The sequence below is a fragment of the Sarcophilus harrisii genome, chromosome 2, assembly GCF_902635505.1.
Source record: "Sarcophilus harrisii chromosome 2, mSarHar1.11, whole genome shotgun sequence".
NCBI classification, from domain to species: domain Eukaryota; kingdom Metazoa; phylum Chordata; class Mammalia; order Dasyuromorphia; family Dasyuridae; genus Sarcophilus; species Sarcophilus harrisii.
Genome location: NC_045427.1, coordinates 286,035,956 through 286,055,198, shown reverse-complemented (window position 1 = coordinate 286,055,198; position 19,243 = coordinate 286,035,956). Strand labels below are relative to the sequence as shown.

The following is a 19,243-nucleotide window of genomic DNA, read 5'->3' as shown; positions in this document are numbered from 1 at the left end:
GCAAATTGGAATAACTAGGGAACCTTATTCTCTATTGGGAACCCTTCTTCTTTTTGGACTTAGTATATTCTCCATGGCCAATGGGAAAAATCTTTGTCAAGTAAGTGTATGTGTGTATATCTTAATAGGTGTGATATAGGAGATAGTATGCTGGAGCTGCAGTCGGGATAACTTGAATTCAAATCCAGGTCTCAGACACTTACTAGCTTAGCTGTGTGACTACTACCAAGTCACTTAACTTGTGCTTGCCTCAGTTTCCTCAACTGGAAAATAGGGTAAGAAGAGCACTTGCTTCAGAATTGTAAGACTCAAATGAGATAATATTTGTCAAGTGCTTAGCATAGTATTTGGCACACAGCAAGTATTTAATAAATGCATGTTCTATTCCCCTTTGGTATTAATAAAGTAATTAATCTTTAAATTAAATAAAAATTGAAAGTAAATGTTAAAATAGTAATCAAATCTGTCTCCTTTCTTGGATCTTTCAAGGAATCCTGTCTGATCTTAACATGTGCTTTGAGTAATTTTGTTGAAATGGATAATATGGAAGGTCGTATTTGTGCAACCAAGTTAAATCCTTTAAAAAAAAATTTTTTAATCTTTAACAAACAATAAGCATAATGGGAACTTGTTTTTGTATTCCCCTCAGCCAGATGAGGGACTTTGATTATGTCATCTCATTTAGAGTTTTGGTTTGAGAGTTCAATTTTTTTAATTTCATGTATTCATCCAGGGTCCCTTTAGTAAATGAGTTAATTGAGAAAATAAGTGTGGGGATAATTAGTTAATAGTATCTTCTGAACCATTTTTTTTTTTAGTTGTAATAATGTCTTTGAAGTTCCACAATTATTTGATTTCTCCTTGTCTTCCATTTATCATGAAAATTGATCCTTCAGAAGGCTGGAAACTGGTCAATTCCTACCAATTTCCCCTGTATCTATTTGCTTTAGTTTAGTTGATCTTTCAATCTATATATTCTTAGAGTCATTTCTGTTTTTCCATGCAATATGTAATGAGTGTTGGAGTTTAAATACTCCAGTTTTTGTAGCTGTATTGCATGTGATGAAGAAAAGAATTTGCTATAGAAACCTGGAAAGATGTTTTTATTTTGTTTTTACTTTTTTTATTTCACATTCTTTCCAGTTATAATCTTTTTAAGTATATTACACACACACGTTTACATTGCCTAGATTTTCCTCTTTACCTCTTCCCTGGGAGCCATATGAAAAAGAATTTTTAAAAAATAATAAGAAAAAATTCAACCAAATAAGTTATTTCATTAGGAAATAAAATCATTATATGCAGTGTTCTAAACCCATGAAGTGATTAAAAAATACTGTACTATTTCACAAATAAAATCTAAACCAGTTTCTTCCTCCTTTTTAGTTGTGGACTTAAATCATTGTTGATTTGCAGTCTCCAATTGAGGGAGTAGAGAGTAACTTTTCCTACCTCCTCTTTAGGACTAAGCTTCTTTATGTGATTTTCAACATTCGTTTTCATTTGTTCTGTGATAGTAGTAATTCTTTGCTTTTACTTTGTTGTAGTCATTATGTACATTGATTTTTTTTGACTCTGCTTAATTCACTTTGCATCAGTTCATGTAAATCTTCTCATATTTCTCTATCATTAGAATCATTAGAAATATCTAATTAGGAGCATTCTCATTACTATGACAGTTAGGAGGAGTATATGTAGACAGAAGGCATGGGTGTGAGTTGAATATGAAGGGGTAATATCTTTTTTTTTTAATGATGAGAGAGAAATATACTAGGAGAAGAATGATGCAAATTATCTGCCATTAAAAAAAAAAAAGGCAAGAAAAAGCTTTTAGAGTGGAGGGAAAAGAAGAGGAGAGGGTGAGTAAATTTTACTCTTATCAGAATTAGGTCAAATAGGAAATAACATACATATTCAGGAGGGGTATAGAAATCTGTCCCACCCTGAAGGAAAATAGGAGGCAATGGGATATTGAGAGGAGGGTGATAAAGAGAGGGCATATTGGGGGAAGAAGTGGTCAGTAGTAAAAACAATTTTGAGGAAGGACAGGGTGAAAGGAGAATATAAATGGGGAGGAAATAAAATTAGCAATAGTAATTGTAAAAAAAAAAAATTGAGACAAGTGTTTCTGAAGGAATATTACTGTTCTCTGGGAAATGATGAGCCAGGATGCTCTCAGGAAAAAAGAAACAAACCTGAAAAGTCCTCCATGAACAAAATTAAATATACTGTATACAAAGTAATAGCAATGTTCTAGGATGACCAACTGTAAATGACTTATTCTATGCAGTCATCTATAGCTACTCTGAATGAGTTATGATGAAAAATCCTATTCATATCCTAGAGAAGGAACTGATTGAATACAAATTGAAGCATCTCTCTCTCTCCTCTCCTTTCCTCTCCTCTCCCCTCTTCTCTCCTTTCCCCTCTCTTTTCCTCTCCCCTGTCCTCTCCCCCTCTCATTTTCTTGAGGATTTCTGTTTTCATTAGATTGAGAGATCTGTCTTTTTTCACAACTTTACTTTTATGGAAAATGTTTTGTGTAATTTCACATAGTGGTCTCTTAATTGTGGATGGGGATAAGGGAGAGAACCAAGAACTCAAAAAAGTTTTTTAAAAATGTAAAAAAAAAATTATTTTGAATGTAACTGGGAAAAAATATTAAATAAATTTAATAATTAATAAAGAAATACCCAATTACTGGAATCCAAATTAATGTGGAAAGAATGAAACTGACAAGTAAGTTCATACTATATACATTTTAAAAAAGAAATAGGAATGACCAGACCTATGATTTCATCTATGTAAAGAACTGCTGTGGAAATCCCCTCAATAAATAACCAGCAGCAGCTCATCTTTAACTTATATTCTCAGGATGTTGCATAGAGCACTAAAAGGTTAAAAAAAAGTAGAGTTCACATAGCTACTATGTTTCAGAGGTAGGATTTGAATCCAAATCTTCCTAACTGCATTGCTATTTGTCTCTTCCCTGCCATACTGTCTCAGTAAATTACAAAACACAATTTCACTAAGGAACCAGTCCTATATAGTAAAAAAAAAAATTACTGGAGTGGCCTTTGGAAATCTTGGGTTTTCTTCTCAGTTTTGCCATTAACTACCCCCGGAGAAATCAATAGCTCCTTGCTATTGCTCACTAAACCTTTATTTGTTTACAGTTTGATCTCCAAGTACCTGAACTCTCCCAGACAAGCCAGAGTTGATTTCATCTGGGTTACCCAGCTTTTCATCCTTTCCTATAGCTTTCCATAAATCTTTCTTTGGGTGATACTTTCTCTATGTGGGAGCTTCTGATCCTTTTTAGAGAAGCTACATTATGTTTTTACTCTTACATTAATTAGTAATGGTCAATAAGCATTTATTAAATGCCTCTTATGTGCCAGGCACTATGGTACATGCGAGGGATACAAAAGAGGGCCTCAAGGAATTCAGAGTCTTTTTTTTTTAAATAGTATTTTATTTTTCCAAATATATGTAAAGGTAGTTTTTAATATTCAGTTTTGTAAAACTTAGTTTCAAATTTTTGTCCTTCTCTCCCCCTTCCCAGGACAGCAAGCAAACTCATATAAGTTAAATATGTATAATTCTTCTAAACATATTTCTGTATTCGCCAGAAAAATCAGATCAAAAGGAAAGAAACCTTGAGAAAGAAAAATAAACAAGCAAATAAACAACACCAAAAAGGTGAAAATAAACTATGCATTGATCCACATTCAGTCTCCATAGTTCTCTTTCTGTATGCAAATGGCACTTTCCATTCCATTCTATTGTAATTGCCTTGAGTCACAATCATTGAGTAGAACCAAATCCATCACAATGAATCATCACATAATCTTGTTACTATGTACAGTTATCTCCTGGTTTTGCTCACTTCACTCAGCATCAGTTCATTAACTCTTTCCTGACTTTTCTAAAGTCATCCTGCTCATTTCTTATAGAACAATAATATTCCATAAAATTCATATACCATAACGTATTCAGCCATTCTCCATCTGATGGATATCCACTCAGTTTCCAATTTCTTAGCACTACAAAAAGGGCTGCCACAAATATTTTTGCACATGTAGGTTCTTTCCCCTCTTTTATGATCTCTTTGGAATACAAACTAGTAGGCAGTGCTAGATCAAAGGGAATGCAGAACTCATAATCTTATGGAAGAGGCAACATACACATTTGCCATGGACTTTCAACCATAATGTTATATCAAATTCCTTTGAACCCTGGAAGCATCTGGAACGATGGTACATACTTGTTTATTGGCCCTTGATATTTTGTCCCATTTTGAGATAGCTCATCACAAATAAGAATGGCATTTACTCTCATTTCAGTTGCTGTTGATATGGCAGTTACAAAAGATAGCATTTCAAAGCTTACAATGCATTGTAAAGTCATGGGTTTTCTGTTTCTCTTTTTTCAGCTTTCTCTATTTTAAAGTATTTCTAGAACTTATCTCTAATGTAGTTCTTGAATTGAGAGCAGGGCAAAGTGCAAAGAAACAAAAATTGCTATTTGATTTGCTAGCATTTTGAGGCTGCTTTTGGGAAACAAAACTACCCTGGATTAGATTTGTAGGAATAAGTTAGAATTTAATGATAAAAGGGAAAATAAATGCCTGAGAAGCATGTATATGAATCCAGTGAAGAAAGGGAGGATAACATAAATCCTTTAGACTATATCATTAGAGAGGAAAGGAATGGGATTTGAGAAACACAGGGAGAAGAACAATGAATTTGTCTAAATAGTGCATGGCATAGATTAAGTATTTAATAAATGGTTGATCTAGAGCCAGAATTGTTTTGTTATTGTTCATTCATTTCAGTCATGTACAACTCTTGGTGACCTCATTTAGAATTTTATTAACAAAGATACTAGAGTTGTTTGCCATTTCCTTTACCAGCTCATTTTGCAAATGTAGAAATTGAGACAGAGCTTAGGGACTTGTCCAGAAAGTGTCTGGGACCAGACTTGAACTTAGGAAGATGAGTGTTCCTAACTCTAGGCCCAGCACTTTATCCACCGTGCCATCTAGCTGCCTGAGAGTAGAAAACTTGAGTTCAAATCCCATTTCTCCTTATGTGTACCTACACAAGTCAGTTTCTTCACCTATAAAATGACAGAATTGGACTAGTTGATTTTAGATGTCATGTGAACCATGAAAGTGGAATAAAATACTGTGCCTGCTTGCTAACTTTCTTTTTATTAAGCAATGAAGCCTTGATAACTGCCAGAGCAGTCTAAGAACATTGAAAACATTGTGCAAAACACTGTTGTTAAACATAAGTCAGAAGAAATCCATGTTTTGTGAATTTTGGATTTTGGTTATTCTCTCAAGGTCACTTCTGTTTCTGATACAAATAAAAATCATCTTCGTCAGCAGTAAGAAAGTTTTGAGTACTTTCTGTATACAGAAACCTATGTTAGATTCGGAGACTTTAAAGAGATTATAATGTCTTCCCTCAAGAAGCTTCTGAAAAGACAGGATGATCAGGTCTTTTACAAAGCAGAAAAACATAAGTTTATAATTTACTGATATTTAACTTGCTCTTTAACTTGCTCCATTAAAGTACTCTTATGATACTCTTTGGGGTAAGAGATGATCCCAAGTGCTCGAAGGTATCCCAAGTGACTTCAAGCACTAGGAGGTTCCACCAAGGTAAATGAAAAAGCTTCATCTGCACTACGCTATTCCAGCTAAGTTTGGAGAGAAGCTCATTATTAAAAAGTTAACTCCAGGGAAGAATTTTTTTGTTTTACTTTTTTGAAATAGCAATTCATAAAGGTAAGGGTTTCAGTCTGTGTCAGAGAAAAAAGAAGTGTCTTATTTGGATGAAATCACAACTCTTCAAATTAACACTAATTTTTTTAACTGGCAAGTATTCCTAAAGCTGTTAGAACAGAGGAGTAAGGATAGAAATCTTAGCGATAAAAAATGAGAGCAGAGAAATATTTTGTTTCTTGATTTCCAATGTTAGCATTGAACTTTAGCTCTAGTATACAAAGGATGACTTTTAAAATATGATGTTGTTAGAAATCTTAAAGATTTCTAACCTTTTTAGAGCCTTTAAAGACCTTTTTAGAATTCAAATCTTCTAATTAATTATGCAAATAGGATATAGGCTGACTCCTCTTCCAAGGCTGATTTTTTCTTCTACTATCTGACAGAAGAATGACAAATATTTCACATATTGAAGAATAATAAAAAATAGAAAGAATCCAGTGGTCACTTCTTGAAAGAAACCCCAAAATGAATGCTTCCAGGAATGTTGTAACCAAATTCCAAAACTACTGGGTAAATGAAAAAAATGCTACAAACAGTTAAAAAGAAAGAATTCAAGAACTATGGAGGCCACAATCAGAATCATACAAGATTTACCTGGCATGATATTTAAGAAATAAAGGTCTTGGAATATATTTTGGGAAGCAAAGAATCTAAGATTTAAAAAACTAGAAGGAACAAGCACAGAAACTGCTGTTCTGGACCTGATTATTATCCAAATGGAGGAAATGGCTCATAGGATCATAAATGTAGAACTGAAGGTGACCTCAGAGGCCATTTCAGTTCTGTTTCCTTATTTTACAGATGAAATTGAAACTCAGGGTTAAGTTGCTCCATTTTCCCATTGTAAGCACTAGGTAATTGCTTGTTGTCTCTTCCCTTGTCAAGAGTCATTGCCTAATTATTTAGCGTGAAGAGAGTATGACTAGACTTTATGACTCCAAAACAATGGGAATCTTAGAGTAAGTAACTAAGGCTCTCCCTTAAGATGAGAGCGACTGACAGACTAAGTAAACAAATCTCCTATACTTCTAAGTATCCATCTTTTGGGCCAAAGTTCAAATCCAGCCTCAGATTCTTACTATTTTTTTTCTTTTTATATTAATTTGGTTTTGATGACTGTTTTATATTAAAAGGTTGAAAATATTTTAAAACAAGAAAGCAAATGAGAAGTAAAATCATTATATTTCAAAGATTTCTTTTTCCATTATCTGATAGTTAGGAGAATGATATTGGTTATAGAGAATAAATTCCCTTAGTCATCACATTTATATGATTTATATGTTGTATGATGCTTCAGATGTTTAATAAGATGAGCTTCCTGGCCAAAAAGTCTTTCTACAATGCACTTACCCTCTTTTTGACCCAGTTTTCTTTTGTGTAAACTGGAAATTTAAAACAGCATCTATTTCTGAGGGTTATTGTGAGGATAAAATAAGGTTATATTTGTTACATATTTTAATATTTTTTATTTACCCCAGTTACACATAAAACAATTTTTCACATTTGTTTTAAAACTCTGACTCTCTCCTCCCCACCTTATTGAGAAGGCATATGTAAAGTTATGAAAGACATTTCCATAAATGTCATACTGTGGGGAAAAAAAAAAAACATAATAGTTACCTACTTCCACCCCCTCAAAAAAAAAACTTAATAAAAAAGTTTTTAAAGTTTTTTTTTTTTAAAGATGCTTCAATCAGTTGTTTCTCTGCTATGAATAGCATTTTTCATCATAAGTCTTTGGTGTAGTCTTGGATCATTGTACTGCTAAAAATAGCGAAGTCATTCACAGCTGATTGTCCTTCACCATTACTATTACTTTGTATACAGTACATTTCACTTTGCTTGAGTTTATGCAGAACCTTGCAGGTTTTTCTAAAAGCATCCTGGTCATTATTTCCCATAGAATAGCAATATTGTATCATAATCAGCCTATAACTATTTAGCCATTTGCCAATTGATGAGCATCCCCTCAATTTCCAATTTTTTCTCATGAGAAAAGAATGGTTGTAAATATTTTTGAACATATACGTCCTTTTCCTTTTTTTTTTTAAATGTCTTAGGATTCATGCCTTGTAGTGGTGTTGTTAGGTCAAAGGATATGTATGATTTTATAGCCCTTTGGGCATTGTTCATATCTTTTGATCATTTATCAACTGGGAAATTGCTCTTTTTTATATAAATTTTTACATTTGAGAAATGAGGGCCTTATTAGAGAAACTTGCTTCAAAATTCTTTTTATAATTACTATCACTAACTAAATTTCCCCCATTTATTCTCTCTTTGTAATTTAACCTTATGCCTCCTCAAAAGTGTTTTTCTCCCAATATGCTCTCTCTTATATCACCCTCTCCCCTTCCCATATACCCATTATTTCCTTCCTACTTTCCTACAGGGGAAGATAGATTTCCATATCCATGTTGAGTGGGTATGTTATTTCTTCTGTAAGCCAATTTTGATGAAAGTAAGATTCACTCACTCCTCTTCTCCTTTTTTCTTCCTCTCCCCTGTAAAAGGTTTTTCTTGCCTCTTTTATGGCAGATAATTTACACTTTTTCCACCTCTTCCTTTCCCTTTCTCCCAATACATAGTAAGTATTATCCTCCCATGTAGAAATGTAAACAGATAAACCTTACAAAGTTCCTTAATATTTTCCTTTTGTGATTACCTCATGTTTCTTCCGAATCCTGTTTTTGAAAATCAAATTTTCTATTCAGTTCTGGTCTTTTTATCACAAATGTTCAAAAGTCCTCTATTTCATCAAATATCCATCTTTTCCCCTGAAGGATTATATTCAGTTTTGCTGGGTAGGCAAGTTTTGATTATGATCTTAGGTGCATTGCTCTCCGGAGATTATTGCTCTCCGAAAATTATTTCTCCTGGATCTATTTTCCAAGGCAGTAGTTTTTTCAGTGAGATATTTTACATTGTTTTTCTATTTTTTCATTCTTTTGGTTTTGTTTTATTGTGTCTTGATTTCTCATAAAATCATTAGCTTCCACTTGTTTAATTCTAGTTTTTAAGGATTTTCTACAGTGAGCTTTTATATCTCCTTTCTCATTTGGCCGTTTTACTTTTTAAGGCATTCTTCTCATTAGCTTTTTGAATTTCCTTTTGCATCACTCATTTCTTCCCAATTTTTCCTCTACTTTGCTTACTTGAGTTTCAAAATCCCTTTTGAGCTCTTTCATGACCTAAGATAAATTTTTATTTTTTCTTGGGGGCTTTGGATATAGGAATTTTGATTTTGTTATCTTCTGAGTGTGTATTTTGATCTTCTCATCATTTAGTCAGAATCTTTTTTTATTTTCTACTTATTTTTCCATTCTATTACTCAGCTTTAATTGTGTTAAAGTAGGGTGCTATTTCCAAGTTGAACAGTGCAATGTCCCAAGTTTCAAGGGTTTTCACTGTTTTCAGAGATCCTTCTAGGGACCTGTAGAGTGGGATCTAAGGTTGGACAAAGCAACTGAGTCCTGCCTCAGTGCCAGCAAAGTGACTCTTACAATCTCCCTGTGCTCGGCCATCTCCTCTGCCCCAGTGCTGCTTGGGCTGCATCTGATTCAAAGCCCACTATGGCTTGCTGGGGTCCCCTCACACTCTAGTGTGACAGACCTTCCTGCCAGTCTTCTAAGTTAGCCTTAGTGTTTGTGAGCTGAGAAGTCTGGAGAGGCCCCAAGGCTATCTTCAGCTGGAAAATTTCTCCACTTATCTTTTTGTGGGTTCTATCACTCTAATATTTGTTTAGAGTTGTTATTTAAAAGTATTTGGACAGGTTTAGGGGATAATTTGGGCTAGTCCCTGGTTTTGCTCCACCTCCAAGTAAAATCATATTTGTAAAGTATTTTGTAAATTTGAAAATGTTGTATAAATATTATTATTGTTATTATTACACAAGTTAGATGAGGGTAATTATCAATAATTATCAATTATATAAAATGGGGGGGGGGATAGAAAAAGAAAGACAGAAAAGGAAAACAACCCAACAGAACATCCGGGAAGATTCAAACTATATAACCACAAATTTCCATTTCAAGAAAACATATATAATAATAGAAGAGATTATAATTATATTCATGATTGTCCATCCTTTTTTTGTTTATAAGTTATTCTTTTGCTCTTTGCTGTGCACTTTTACTTTATTCTTTTTTTTCCCCTTTAATCCCCTCCACATTCCCCAGGAAGGCTGCAAAAGCATGGATACATATATATTTATACATATATATGTGTGTATGTTTATTCACATCCACCCATCCACATATATACATACATACATATATATATACATACACATATACACATGTAAACATATCTAAAACTATTAATATGGCTGGCATATATTACAAATTTCCCTCTTGAGTGAATCTTTAAATTTGATTTTGTCTGAGGTCAATGATTAGTAACCTTACCTTTTTTTTCTAATAAATAATACTCCTTATCCTTGTTGTAGTGTTTATGTATATCTTTTATTCCTCTCTTTGCTGTTTTACTTTCATTCTACTCCTTAACTTGCCTTGCTATTACTTAACCTTCCCCTACCCATTAATTCCATCTTTATCTTCTCCCCCCACCCTTTCCTTCTTTCTTAAATCCCATTCATTTCTCATAGTTTGTCCCACTGCCAAAAATCTGTACATTTCTTTATACTCTACCTTATCTTATTCCCTCCCCCCTTATTTATTTATAGATTTTGGAAGGTGCCTTTATGGTATATATGTGTAGTGTTCCCTGTTTAGTTCATTCCCCAAGTGAGTAGATTTTTAGAACTACCAGCCCTCCTCCCCCCTTTTCTGCCTCTCTTTCTTTCTTTTGAAAAGAATGTGAATTAAAGTTCTGAGGTTTTATTTTACATCCATTCAGTTGGCAAAGAGCAAAAACAGAAAAGGAAAATGGAAAATGATGGAGTGACTATAGGAAAATAAGTACATTGATGCACTTTTAGTGGATCTATGAATGATTATAACCATTCTTAAAATAATTTTTGGAATTATACATTAAAACTTAGTAAATTATATAGCACTATTGAGTTTCCATTATACTCAGAATTCAAGGTTAGTGTAATATTAGGAAAAATATAAACAAATCTCACCATATTAATAACAAAAAGTTTTTAAAAATCACATTATGTAAATGCAGAGGGGGCTTATGACAAAGTACAATACCAATTCTTGTTAAAATCACCTAGAAGCATTGGGACAAACAGATAATTTCTTTATACAGTCAAAGTTTCTAAAACTATGATCCTGCTATGTAATGAAGAGAAATAAGGAATTTCTGCCAAAATTGGGGATAAAGCAAGGGATGTCTATGAAAGGAATAAACATAGGCAAATAGGAAAGAAAACCACTTTCTTTTTTGCAATGATATAATGGGTTTACTTAGAAAACCCAAAAGATTCAATTTAAAAAATGAAACAAACTAATAAAGTAACAAGATATATGATGCAGCCACAAAAATTTGCCTTTTATAAATTATGCTAACAAAATCTAGTACAAAGAGACAGAAAAATCCAATCAAAATAATTGTAAACTCTACAGAATATTTAGTTTTTTGCAACTAAGACATACATGGTAATTAAATGAATATGACTGCAAAGCATTTTATGTAACAGGACTAAATAATTTAAGAAATATTGATTGCTTAAGTTTAGGCTCTACCCATATAATAAAAATTACATAACCTTATCCTAAATCAGTTTTGCATTTAATACTATGCGAATATAACTATGAAAAGATTATTTTAAGAGCTAGAAAAATAATTCATCTGAAGGAACAAAAAATCAAGAATCTCAAGAGGAATAATGAGAAAAACAGCTAGGAAACAAAGGAATTTTAGCAGTCGTATACTTCAAACTATACTGTAAAGCAAAATCACAACTTTTTGATACTAGTTTTAAAGAAAATAGAAAATTCAGTCAGCAGAACAAATTTTCTATGCAACATAAAAAAATAGAAAACATGACATGATGTTTAACAAACCCCAAATCCTCAAATATAATTCAACAACTTCTGAAAATATTGAAAATCAGTTTTGCAGAAATTAGATATGAACTTACATGTTATACCATATACCAAGACACACTCTGAATGGATACATGATTTAGATATAAAAGATCACATATATGATAGAAAAATTAGAAGAGCTAGATTTGAAATACTTTTCACACCTATAAATTCGGTTGAATTCATAACTGTAAAAGTGATAGAAAAGATACAGAAGATAAAATTTTGATTGAAATTTCTAAGTTTTTTTTAACAGTAAAATGCAGTCAGAAAAAAAAATCTTGGCAGTAAATTTGTCAAAGATCTTTATGGAACTGATTAAAATCAATAAAAACAAGTCATTTTCCAATTGATAAATTATAGAATGTTGTGAACTAGAACTTTTTAAAGGAAGAAAGGCAAAATTTCATCATTTATAACAAGTTAATTGTTTAAATCGTTAGTAACTATGGAAATGTAAACTAAAAACTACTTGAGGATCTAGTGCATATCCATCAAATTTACAGAGATTGCAGCAAAATTTAAATGATAGTAGTTGGAGGGACTGGGAAAAATAATTCTTCTAATGCTGGTTAAAAGAGCTGTAAATTGGCTTAATCATGTGGAATGTAATTTGTAACCATACTAAATATTTCAATGAAATGTGCTCACTCATTGCAAAAAGAAAGGAAAGGTACACAAGCCACAAAAATGTTTATTATAATAGTTCTTTGTTATAGCTAAGAACTAGAAAGTACATAATTGTTACATCAATTGAGGAATGGGTGGTTTTAGAGAAACGGACAGATTTGTATAAATTAGTTAAGAATTGTGTAAGCAAAACAGAGATCAATTTATACAATACCAACCACATTGTAAATAAAAATAACTTTGAAACTCTTAAAAGTTGTGTTCAATGCAGTTACCAAGTCAGGCTTCACAGGATTGTAGGAACATGCTAATCTTGACAAGAGGTGATGGACTCAAAATGCAGAATGCAAACAGTTTTTCTAGATTGGATGTTTGGGGTGTTTTATTTTTAAGTATTTTTTTAAATAATTTTGCTTTTAAAAAAAATTGAGGGTAAAGGGAAAGGCAGACAAAAAAGGGGAGGCAGATTTGAAGCATTTTTTTAAATGCATGGAAGAGAACAAAAAGAAGGCCAAAAGACAAAAATAAGATGAACAGCTTTGAAAGTTATGCATTGAATTTATCGTATACCCAAAAGGACAATACTTCTGTGCTGCCTTATATAAGGAAGTACTTTTTTTATTCAAGATTTGTTTAGTAGGGAAAAAAAATTTTAAGTATTTGTCAATGAAAAATGGGAAATGGACAGTAAAATGGCACCAACACTAATTATAATTCACACAGAATTATACCTAATATAAATCTGTTGCCAACATCAAAAAAAGCCATGAAATCACTTTAGCAAATATTTGACTTACTTGCCAAGTGGAAGGAGATAGTGGCCAAAGGTAAAACAACTGCTTAAGAATATAAATTCATTTGCAAAATTTTCTGGGAAAGCATAATGAATGATTATGAGCATTATCATCTCTTGAAGTGGAAAGAAGCAATAGAAAGAAAAGCCAGTTTAAAGAAAGCTTAGCAAGAGATTCAGTTAAATGAAGTCATCTCAGAGACATTTAAGAACAAGAAATAGAAAAAGAAGCGAGAAAACATCTGCAAAGATTACTTTAACAAATGTTTTCACTTTTAAGGACAGTGAACTACCACACTTGTACTCTTAATACCGCAGTCTCAGATATGTGTGTAGGGGAGAAAGAATGGCATTAAAAGGAATAAAAATGGGAGAAGTGGCCAAATTGGACCAAATATATATAGGGAAAATCTGTACCGTAAGTGATACAATTGTGAAGGCATTGAGGGATCAATGTGCAAGATACCTAAATGAATGCAAAGTCAGGGGGTAGAAATCTTGGGTCTTATTACTACTTTCAAAAGGCCACAGAGAAATCATTAACAGCCACCACCTTATATACTTAGTTTTTCATTCGTACAAAATCTTAATGAAAAAGTCTTTAATACATGAATTGAAGGCATTTTTAGTGAGAGTATCAGGAACAAATGGGTTTTCCAAAGCTACATTCAGCAGTGGATCACAATATCTTGTATCATTTACCATTTGACTGAAAGCTGTAGAGAATATAAGATTCCACTATAATTACTATTTGTTGATTATTTTCTCTTAGCACTTGTTTCAGTAGAACAAAATGCTGCCTTAAGTGCTCTTCTGCAAAAAGACCCCTATTTTTTATATAAGCATCAAAAATCATTCAAAATTCTTTGAAAGGCACAGCAACAAAATCCATCAAGAGCATGAACAAGAGTAGCATTGTAGATGAGTTGTAAGTCATATCATTGGTGGAAATTCTAAGTCAGTAAGTTTACATATCCATTTGAATATTTAAGAGTGAAGATGGAAGCTACTCAAATAACCAGAGGTGTTTTTGTAACCAAAGATAAATGAGATGTTGAGATCACCTAGCAAACCTAAATGCTATCAATCACTGAGTATGTACTTTATAAAAGCCCAGGATGTTCTGGACACTAGGGATACAAAAACAAAGTCCTATTCAGAATGAAACAAAATGGCAAAAAAAAAAAAAAAAAAAAAAAAAAAAAAAATCTAAATAAACTTTTTTTACACTCCTGTTTGGGAAGGGCGTGTGTGTGTGTGTGTGTGTGTGTGTGTGTGTGTGTTATAACCCTTCATTCAGATTAGTTCAGTGCCTCTTATTTCTAGCAGTAAAAAATGCCATTTATTTAAAGTGGAAAATATATTTACTGGGCTCTTCCTCCCCTGTTCTCCTACAGTGTATTATAGTGCAAAGAGAGGCCTTTATCTTGAAATGTTCTTATGTTTTTATATCATAAAGTTGTCAGGAGAAGGAATCTTGAAAATCTCAGTGTTATAAGAGCATGAATTCTGTCTTCACTAATTTCTTGATATTCAGATGATTTCTCCCGGCATAAAACCAAGGTTCTCCAGAGCTGTGTCAACAGAGCACAACACTGGGAGTCCGGGGGTCCTGTCGAGCTAAAAGGCATTAAACCTAATGTTGGGGAGGTTCAGCAAAGCCATTACTGGATTGGCTTCATTGTATTAAAATTTCCTGGCAATTATTCTTTGCAGTTTGCCTGGCAAGTCATTAGCTGGGTTATGGTCTGTTACATGTGAAGATTTTTTTTTTTTTTATTCTGGAAATTTCAAATTTGATAGTGATAGATTCTGCTGAAGAATAGATAAAAGTCTTAGTTGAATGTGAATTATATAGTAGTAGCTCTGAAAAGATCCTCAGAGATCTCATGGACTCCTATGGGAGTCTTGTAAAACCTACATGAAGAATATTTTTAAATGCATAAAATAAAATATGTAGTATAACAAAGATAATTGTGTTGAAATATAGTTGCCATTTTTTTCCTTTAAAGAAAGATTAAGTTAAAATCTCTTGATCTAGCCTCATTGAAGAGGGCTAAAGTGATGTGTTGAGTAAAACACTAAATTTAGATTCAGAAAGGGCTGACTTCAAATCTTGCTTCAGATACTTTATGGATTTATGACTCTGGGTAAATCACTTTTCCTTTGGTGTTGTTGTGAGGAATAATAAGATAGCATGTTTTTAGAACACTTTTTTTACACTTTAAAGCATACATAATATTACAAAATACTGAGGCTTAGAAGGGAAGTTTCTTGCTTATGCTTATATGGTCAGTGTTTGATCTGGAACTAGAACTCAGATTTCCTGATTCCCATTTATTATAATAACCTCTTAAGTGCTTTACAAAAGGCCTAAAGGGTCTGTCTTTTGCACATCTAAGTAGATACAAAGAGCGATTAGTAATAAATCATTGTTGATAAAAATACCACAAGGTTTTTATCTCGAGACTTGTTCACTATCTAAAACCATCAGCAAGCATCATATGTAAAGGGACAAACTAGAACTATTCCAATGAGATCAGGGGTGAAACAAGGTTGCCCACTATCACCATTACTATTCAATATTGTATTAGAAATGCTAGCTTTGGCAATAAGAAGAAAAAGAGATTAAAGGAATTAGAGAAGGTAATGAGGAAACCAACACATGTTCAATTTAACTTTTTTTTAATCACTGACTTGAATAAAGACTTAGCAGATTTTAGAAATGAATAGCTTATTGAATGAAAAAAATCAAGATTTAAAAAGACCTGAAAGGTACATGACAATGTCTTGTACTTACATTAAAAAGTCAATTACTTAAGAATTGTTCAGTTGTTTTTCAAATTATGTCCAACTCTTTAGAATCCCATTTAGGGTTTTCTTGGCAAAGACTTGTGTTCACAACTATTTATCTTATATTGAAATGACTCGAGATAACCAGATGAGTAACTTGGAGAAAATTCACAATTCAGGTTTCAGGCTATGAGCCTTTTTGGATTGTTTTTAATATTTTTGTACTTAGGGGATAGAGTATTAGGCCTTGAATCAGAAAGATTCTGAGTTCAAATTTGACTTCAGATACTTGAGTGTGACCCTGGGCAAGCCATTAGCTCTCTGTGCCTCATCTGTAAAGTGAGCTGGAGACTACTATCTCTGCTAATAAAAACCCCAAGTGGGGTCACAAAGAGTTGGACACAACTAAAAATAACTGAATGACAACAGCTTCAATACATTTAAGGTTCCATAGTTTTACTGATGTGGATAACCTCTTTCCTGATTCAAGTCACAGTTCCCCTATGTCTTAGTAAACAGTCAATATCAGTTGCTATGGCGGAAAAAATCTCATCACCCTGCAGTCAAACCAGTGACGAGCCTCTCCAAATTTAGCGAGCCTACTCTTTGGATGCCAGACGTACTGTACGCTCTGCAGCCAGACTCATTCTCAAGGCCTTTCCAGCTTAGCACACAACCTGCCAGGGTTTGTGGTCCCTTGGCGTAGCAGTCAGTCCCAGAGCCACCTTCGTGTCACATTGGAGCATGAGACTTTAATAACTCATTTATAAGGATAGAAAAGTTGCCCTTCCTTGCAAATCTTAATGCCAGAGAATAATACCCAAAGTTGAAAGTGTTTGCTTCTCAGAAACAAATCAGCATCTGTTTTGTAAAAGGGAGGGCCATCAGAATATATAAATGTGTATGTGTGTGTGTGTGTGTGTGTTTAAACATTCACGATGAGGATTCATAACAAAAAACAGACAGTCTAAAAAAAACTTGGGGGGGGATGACAGAAGCTGTTTCTAATAAAAGAGATTGATACAGTTGCTTTAGGTTTTTTTTCCTATTTAAACTATTAAAGGCCACAATTCTTTTAGTGATTGAAAAATTGTATTGACCTCATTAAAAAAAAAAATCACATTTTGGTCCAGCTATATTTAATGGAAACATTAGTCAAGTGACATATTTTTTGAGTTTGATCATTTCAAGCCATTATTTATTGGAAAGCAAATCTGAGTATGTACTGGGGTGGAGAAATAATAGAGTATTAATGGAGGAGAGGATAAAATGGAAAGAGTGGGAAATGGAAAATGCATATATAAGGTACTAACTAGTGGAAGGATGCATAGTCCAAGCTCAGGCTTTCCAGTTATTTAAAAAGAGCATCTCTTTGCTCTTCTCTCTGTTCTCTAGATTTTGCTTACAGCAGACATTACTCAAAGAAACCAGCTTTGATGATCCAAATCTTAGAATTTAGAAAGATATATTTTTCACAAGGCCAATTTGGGAATATGTTTTTCTTGCTGCGTATCTGTTACAAAAGTTTTCTTTTCTTTTCTTTTTTTTTCCTGCTTTACTTTCCTCTTCCCCAGGGGAGGATGAGAGAGAGAAAAGAAGAAAAAAGGACTTGTCAATTAAAAAAAATAACAATAAATTGAGTGTTTTTTCTTTTTTTAAGGAGGAAACAGAATTCTGGAATGGAAAGAGCCATAGATATTCTAGTTTAACTAGAATTTGTTAACTAGAGTGTACTCCTAGTTAACTAGTTTAACTTTTTTTTATTTCACATAAAAAGAAACTGAGACTCAGAAAAATAAATTGATTTGTTTCAGATTACACTATTGGTTCAGTGTTTGATATGAGACTAAGCCCCAAGATCTCTTGATTCCTAGGCTAGTGATTTCTACTGTAGCAAGTGAGAAAGAAAGAATTCTAGCCCTTGTTCTACTATTTGCTCACTTGGTGACCTTGAGCAAATTATTTCATATCTCTTAAGTTTCTTTCTTTAGCTGTAAAATGAGGTGATCTTTAGACTATCTTACCTCATAAGAGTTGTTGTGAGGATATAGTTAACTAGGTAATGTAAAGTTCTGTAGAAATCTGAGCAATTGTTGACATTTTTATTATTTACAAGTCTGCTGCTCTGGTCCTAAATTGTATACAATCAATTACACCCCCTCTCCCCTGGAGTCCAAATCACTTTCTGCTTAAAAAAGAATGTTCGTTTTGTTTGAGCAAGGATGTGATTATTTTGATGGATTTGTGATATCATTGAATGTCCTAAGTCCCTCCAGTGTTACAGACTGCTGCCTGTCCTATGAATCCGTTGATGATGTCCTTTCATAAATCTTGTACAAATTATGACAGTTCTTCTCAGATTCACATTTGGGGCTGTTTGGAGCAAAGCTTATTATGTATGTCTTGCACAACACTAACACTGAAGAAGTCTTTGCCCTAAATTGTTGAATTTTATAAAATTTTGTTTATCTTTATGTTTCAGATCGTCCATGGATTTGGAATATCCCCTATGTTAAGGCACCAGACACCCATGGAAATATGTGGGTTCCATCATGAAACAAGTTGAAGTAGGGAAGTCAGACCAACACAGAGCTTAGACTGGATTCTTTCTTATGCTTGGGTATAGGATGACACACACAATGTCCATTTAAATAAATAAGTAATTGTTTGGAAGAGTATTGAACAAGACAACTTGAAGAAAATATGTCCAAGAAACTAAAGATTGGGGGTTTTTTGTATGTATTATTAAAAATATTTTAATTCATTTTATATATACTTCACATTTACACAATTCACTTACACATACATTTTGAATCGGTGCTTAATGTTAAAGTAAAAAAATAACAAATTTAGATTTTAAAATAGCCTCAATGTTGTCTAAGCAAATTTGAAACCAGTTATTTATTGTTTCTATGTTACGTTCTCACTGTTCACTGTGAAAGATGCTGTTTGTACAACTGAATCTCCTAACAAATAAATAAATGATAATTTAGTTAAATTGTTTCTGTCAAAAACATTTTATCATCCTGCATTCTCCAGGAAGATTGCCTCAAATGTTGTTGCAAATATTGGTGGAATTTACTGCTTTGTAATGTGACTTTGTTATTATTGTCAAAACCAATCTGCTTATTTGGCACACTTACAGTAGCTGGTCATCACCCAGTCCCTGTATAAAGCTGTAATCCTTAATCCTTTTTGTTCTCTAGGCTGGCTCCCACTCAAGCTCAAGCA

At 33.0% G+C, this 19,243-nt stretch overlaps 1 protein-coding gene across 3 annotated transcripts in view; it reads left to right on the top strand.

Annotated features, from left to right (window-relative positions):
* TDP1 (tyrosyl-DNA phosphodiesterase 1) overlaps positions 1 to 19,010 on the top strand; it is a 156,956-nt gene extending 137,946 nt beyond the window's left edge. For all 3 annotated transcript variants that reach the window (XM_031952363.1, XM_031952364.1, XM_012547405.3), the window contains exon 17: positions 18,495 to 19,010. In XM_031952363.1, coding sequence (XP_031808223.1) covers positions 18,495 to 18,568 — 74 coding nt within the window. In that variant the 3' untranslated portion in view covers positions 18,569 to 19,010. The remainder of the gene's footprint in view (positions 1 to 18,494) is intronic.
* Positions 19,011 to 19,243: the final 233 nt, after the last annotated feature.